Source organism: Propithecus coquereli, unplaced genomic scaffold, assembly GCF_000956105.1.
Source record: "Propithecus coquereli isolate 6110/MARCELLA unplaced genomic scaffold, Pcoq_1.0 Scaffold68, whole genome shotgun sequence".
NCBI lineage: Eukaryota > Metazoa > Chordata > Mammalia > Primates > Indriidae > Propithecus > Propithecus coquereli.
Window position 1 is genome coordinate 1,633,009 of NW_012152840.1, and position 6,162 is coordinate 1,639,170.

Sequence of the window (6,162 nt, forward strand, 5' to 3'; positions counted from 1 at the left end):
AAAAAAAAAAAAAGAGAAATAAGTTAAAAGGTTATTGTAGTGGTCCAGGTGAGGCATAATGAGGCATTGGCACTGAATTTCTGGAACATTTCGGACTATCAATTACAGGGCTCTACATTTACTTATACATGAGGAATGTGAGATAAGAAAGGTGGCTATTTTGATATATGTGGTGCTGTTAAACAACAACAAAAAGTCAACAGAGATATTAAGTTCAGTTTGGGACATTTTGAGCTTAAACTCCTAAAATTATCATAGCTGAAAATGCATACACAAAGCGCCAAACATGATCTATGCTGAAAACAAGGCTCTAGAGGTTCAGTCTTAAAACCGAACTTTAAAAGGTGTTTTAAATTTTTTAAACTACAGCGTGATACAATATTGAGACATGCTATATGACACGCTTTGGAGAACGGCTACACAGAATACCCGATGGGCACCATTAAGCCAGTCGTTACCGCGCCCCAGTGACGTCACCCGGCCGCGCGGCGCGCTTTGCGTTTTGGCGGACGTCGTACGCCATTACCAACGAGGCGCGCGGTGAGGGGTGACTCCCGGAGGCGCCGTCGCGCGCCCCCTAGTGGCAGCTGGCTTTGCGGCCCACCACTGCTTACCACTGCGGTCCGCCTAGCTCAGCGCGTGCGCCCATCAGCCTGCGGCACGGCCCAGCGCCAGGCGAGGGGCGACGCCTCGAGGTAAAACGGCGGAGGTGCGGGAGCTGGAGGCGGACCCTGCGCCGGCGCAGTAGTGCTGGAGAAGCCGAGGGGGGCGGGTGCGATGGCGCAGGAGCAGGTGAACTGTAGCTCTGACCCCAGCCCAGATTGTGAGGCAGCGGCGACTGCCGAACCTATGGTGCCCTCAGTGGAGACCTCCAAAGACGTCGCCGAGACACCGGAGGACTACGACAGCAAATGCGTGTTCTGCCGGATCGCGAAGCGGCAGGAATCCGGCACCGAACTCCTGCCCTGTGAGGTGGGCAGCGACGCGCGGCCGGTGTGGGTGCGTGGGGAGGGAGGCCTCGCCAGTGTGGACCCGGGTGGGGAGGATCCCGATCGCCACTCAGAGCTGGCCGAGGCAGGGCCATCCTGTGTGGAGGTGGCGGAAGCCGGGGGTATCCCCGCCTGCGCACCACCCTGCGGGATATCTTACTGTTCAGGACAGACTTAACTTTTCTCAGGGGACAAGGAGTGTTTCTCGCAGTATCTCTGCTGTTCGGAAGGGAGAAAAGATAGTGATAGAGCTAAATACCTCGGCCTGTCTGTGCAGGTACTAAGGGTCTTCGCATAAAATAGCAGTCTGTGGCTTCTGCTTTTATTACAGGGATTCCTCACCTTCCTCCGCTTCTGGATACTGACTGTAAATTCTGCATACTCTAATACTGATACTGAAGAGAAAATTAGTAGAGAATAGGTAATGGTAATTGTGAAAAGCTGTTTGTTACATTGGCTGAAATAAGGCTGAGGGGAGTGGATCTGAAGTTGAACTTTGACTTAATTGCCTCTGATTTCCACTGTCAGTTGGGATGAGTGAAAACTTTCAGAGCACTAAGACTTTGCCCGAGTACATATCTGGCACCATCATGACTCACAGCAACCTCAAACTCCTGAGCTCAGGGGATCCTGCCTCAGCCTCCCAAGTAGCTGGAACTACAGATGCGCACTGACATGCCTGGCTAATTTTTCTATTTTTTTGTAGAGATGGAAGGCAGCTATGCTCACCACTGTACCACCCACACCGCTCTGTTTTTTTGTAGAGATGGGATTTCACTGTTGCTCAGGCTAGTCTGGAACTCCTGGGCTCAGGCAATCCTCCCGCACTGGCCTTCCAGAGTGCTAGGGTAACAGGCGTGAGCCACCTGGGCCCGGCCTGCCCAGATATTTTTAAACCAATTATCTGGTTTGCACTTTGTTCTGCTGGTTCTACTTGCCCATAAAGAAATAACCTTTTGAGGAATCAGCTCCAAATATTGTCTTTTGTAGTAATCATTCGTTGGTTAAAAATAAATAGAATGTCCCAGGTTAGAGAAACCCTCCAAAGGTTCAGTTTGTACCATAGAAGAAATTGTCTAACTGGAGCATAGAGTTTGAGGGGATGAGTGGTGAAAGATGAGGCTGGACAGGTAAACAAGGGGACAGATTATAAAGTGTGTTGCAATTCATGTTAAGGACTTTTGTCTTTATTTGCAGAGCAAAGAGAAGCTCTAAAATCTTTATTGTTCATTTGGGAGGAAGCGGTTGAAGGGTCATATGAAGGGATTTGACCTTTGAAAGGTCATTCTAGCACCATTGTGGAGAATGACTTGGAGAGGACCAGTCTGTTAGGAGACTACTTGAGTGATCTAGCCTGATGATGGCCTGAAATAAGAATGTGGTAGTCGGGATGAAGAAAATGGATCAATTTAAGAGATAAAGTATTTAGGAGGTGAAACGGGACTTACGGGTAGATACAGAACAGTGGTTCTCAAATGGGGGCAATTTTGCCCTCCCAGGGATTATTTGGCAATGTCTTGAGATACTCTTGGTTGTAAGAACTTTGGGGAAGGGGGAGGTACTATTGGCACCTAGTGGGCAGAGGCCAAGTTTGCTGTTAAGATTGTACTGTGCAGGACAGCCCCCCTCCCCCCCACAAAAACAAAAAGAATTATCTGGCCCCAAAATGTCAGTAGTGTCGAGGTTGAGAAACCCTGATTTAGATGTAGGAAAATGAGGAAGAGAAAGAGGGGGAAGTCAAAGATGACTTCTGGGTTTCTGGCTAGGGTAAACTGGTAGTATAGTGGTAGTACCATTTAATTAAAATTGGGAACATGGGAGGAGAACAGATGGTCAGGGGAGTAGTGGGAAGTAGCAAAGTGATGAGTTCAGTTTTGGAGTTGTGGAGTTTGAGGTGAGTGTGAGGCATCTAAGTAGAGATGTCCTTTAAATAGTTGCATAGTCTAGCATTCTGGAGAGAGAGCTGTATCTCTTACAGGAACTGTCAGTTTATAGATGGAAATTGAAAAGAAGGGAATTTATGAGATCACTCAAGAAGTACATGTGAGTAAAAGTGAAGGGATGCCTATACAGAACCCTAAAGAACCCTAATATCATAGGGACAAGCAGAGGAAGAGGACTTGAAAAGGGCACAGAGAAGAAATAGAGAAATAGAATGAAGGCTTGGAAAGCCACGAAAAAGGAGTACGTCAAGAAGAAAGGAATTGCCAGCAATTATCAGTAGTACCCTCTTATGTGCTTGCAGAGAGGCCAAGTTAGATCAGGACTGGTTTTGTCCCTGAAGTGATGATCTTTAACCTTGAGGAGAGCAGTTAAGTGCAATGGTGAGGCAGAAGGCAGAGAGCAGTTGATTGAGAAGAACCAGGGGAAGGAAAGACAGGAAATACAGACAACTCTCACAGAAAATTGGCAATCTAAGGGAGAAGGGAAGAGAATGGTAGCAACAGGAGGAGTTGGGGATTAAGAGAAAGCTTTTTGTTAATAAAACTGTGAAGACTTTGGTGCATTCAAATCCTGATGAAAGATGCCCATGCAGAGAGGTTTGAAATGGCCCAGCTGGGTAGAACTTTGTCCCTGGAAGGAGGAAACTCATTCACTCATTCCTCACTCAATATTTGAATGAGTCTGTGTGGCAGGCACTGTTGGAAGCATTGGGATACAGCGGTAAACAAGACATGTAAAAACTCCCTGACCTTATGGAGCTTACATTCTAGTCACAGAAAATAGACAATAAGCAAAATAACAAATAAAATGTATACTTTAGTAGATGGTGAAAAACAAAGAAGAGGGGGTTGCAGATTAAAATTTTGGTCAGGAAAAGCTGCATTAAGAAGGTGACATTTGGGTGAAGTCTTGAAGGAGGCGAATGAACAATTATGTAGTTATTTAGAAGTCAGAAGTTTGAAGTAGCTCCTCTGAAGGCCAGTGGAGAGGATTAGGGAGACACAAGGATTGCTGTACGGTGATGAAGGTCCATTGAGGTTGAGAACATTCAATTAGGTCATACCAGTGACTTTCGACCCTCTCTAGCAGCGTAAGTCTAGGATCAGACAAGGTGGGCAGTTGTGTTGATCCAGGGTTGTGGTCTTGCCATGTGGGTATTATAGATGTGCAATGGGACAAAATTAAGAATTTATGGCAAGAGAGTGGCTGCAGTGATAGACCATGGAATCTGTGCTGAATAGGGGAAGGAAGTAAAGATAGCACCTGGCAGGGTGAAAGAATATCAGTTGTCTGTCTGCACGCCACTGTTGGATTGACCCATAGAGTAAGAAGGGACCTAGCTCTTCATTCAGACTTGATTTTACAAATATAAAATTAGGCTAAAGAGAGGTAAAGTGCATTTTTTAACTCACAGAGTTCAATATTTAGTATATCCCTAGAAACTGCTTTTAAATTTTACATACTGCAATTCCAGTATTGAAGAGAAAACTAATAGAAAATAGATACTAGTAGCTGTGCAAAGCTTTGTCTAAAAATAGTCATCACACAAAAAAATGAAAAGATATTCCATGCTTATTAATGGGAAGACTTAGTATTGTTAAAATGTCCATACTACCCAAAACAATCTACAGATTCAATGCAATCCCTGTCAAAATACCAGTGACATTCTTCACAGAAACAGAAAAATAATCCTAAAGATTTATATGGAACCACAGAAGACTCAGAATAGCCAAAGTCATCCTGAGAAAAAAAGGACAAAACTAGAGGCATCACATTACCTGACTTCAAATTATACTACAGAGCTCTGGCAACCCAAAAAGCATGGTACTGGCATAAAAACAGACATGTAGACCAATGGAACAGAATAAAGAACCCAGAAATAAATCCACACATCTATAGTGAATTTATGGTGCCAAGAAGATACAGTGGGGAAAGGACAGTCTCTTTAATAAATGGTGCTGGAAAAACTGGATATCCATATGTAGAATGAAACTAGACCCTTATCTCTTGGTATATACAAAAGTCAAATCAAAATAAAGACTCAAATCTAAGACCTGAAACTATGAAATTACTAAAAGAAAACATTGGGGAAATGCTTCAGGACATTGGTCTGTACAAGGACTTCTTGGGTAATACCCCCAAAGCACAGACAACCGAAGCAAAATTAGACAAATGGGATCACATCAAGCTTAAAAGCTTCTGTACAGCAAAGGAAACAATCAACAAAGTGAAGAGACAAGCCACAGAATGGGAGAAAATATTTGCTAACTACCCATCTGACAAGGGATTAATAACTAGAATATATAAGGAGCTCCAACAACTTGATAGGAGAAAATCAAATAATCCAATTAAAAAATGGGCTAAGGATCTGAATAGACATTTCTCAAAAGAAGACATACAAATGGCTGATATGAAAAAGTGCTCAACAGCATTAGTCATCAGAGAAATGCAAATCAAAACTGTTAATGAGATAAAATGACCTCAGTTAAAATGGCTTTTATCAAAAAAGACAAGCAATAACAAATGCTGGCGAGGATGTGGAGAAAGGGGAACACTTGTACACTGTTGGTGGGAATGTAAATTAGCGCAACCACTGTGGAAAACAGTATGGAGGTTCCTTAAAAAACTAAAAATAGAACTACCACATGACCCAGCAATTCCACTGCTGGGTATATATCCAGAGAAGGGGAATTCAGTACATCGAAAAGATATCTGCACTCCTATGTTTATTGCAGCACTATTCACAATAGCCAAAATATGGAATCAACCTTAGTGTCATCAATGGATAAATGGATAAAGAAATTATGGTACATATACATACACAATGGAATATTATATAGCCACAAAAGAATGAAATCCTCTCATTTACAACAACATGGGTGAAACTGGAGAGAATATTTCACAGTATGTTAAATGAAATAAGCCCAAGCACACAAAGACAAATCTCGCATGTTCTTATTCATATGTGGGAGCTAAATATTGAAAACAATTGATCTTATAGAGACAGAGAGTAGAATGATGGTTACCAGACGCTGGGAAAGGTAGTATGGACGGGGAGATAAAGTGGGGATGGTTAATGGGTACAAAAATATAGTTAGATAGAATTAACAGTATTTGATAGCACAACAAAGTGACTATAATCAACAATAAGTTAGGGTATACTTTAAAATAACTAAAAGAGTGGAATTGGAATGTTCCTAACACAAAGAAATGATAAATGCCTAAGATG

General features: G+C 43.0%; 1 protein-coding gene and 1 pseudogene across 1 annotated transcript in view; one reads left to right on the forward strand and one right to left on the reverse strand.

The window, feature by feature from the left end:
• The window catches only part of LOC105823552, a 5,321-nt pseudogene extending 4,798 nt beyond the window's left edge, over positions 1-523 (reverse strand).
• A 254-nt stretch (positions 524-777) lies between these two features.
• HINT3 (histidine triad nucleotide binding protein 3) overlaps positions 778-6,162 on the forward strand; it is a 34,147-nt gene continuing 28,762 nt past the window's right edge. The window contains exons 1-2 of the mRNA XM_012660789.1: positions 778-1,095; positions 1,178-1,266. Coding sequence (XP_012516243.1) covers positions 778-1,095; positions 1,178-1,266 — 407 coding nt within the window. The remainder of the gene's footprint in view (positions 1,096-1,177; positions 1,267-6,162) is intronic.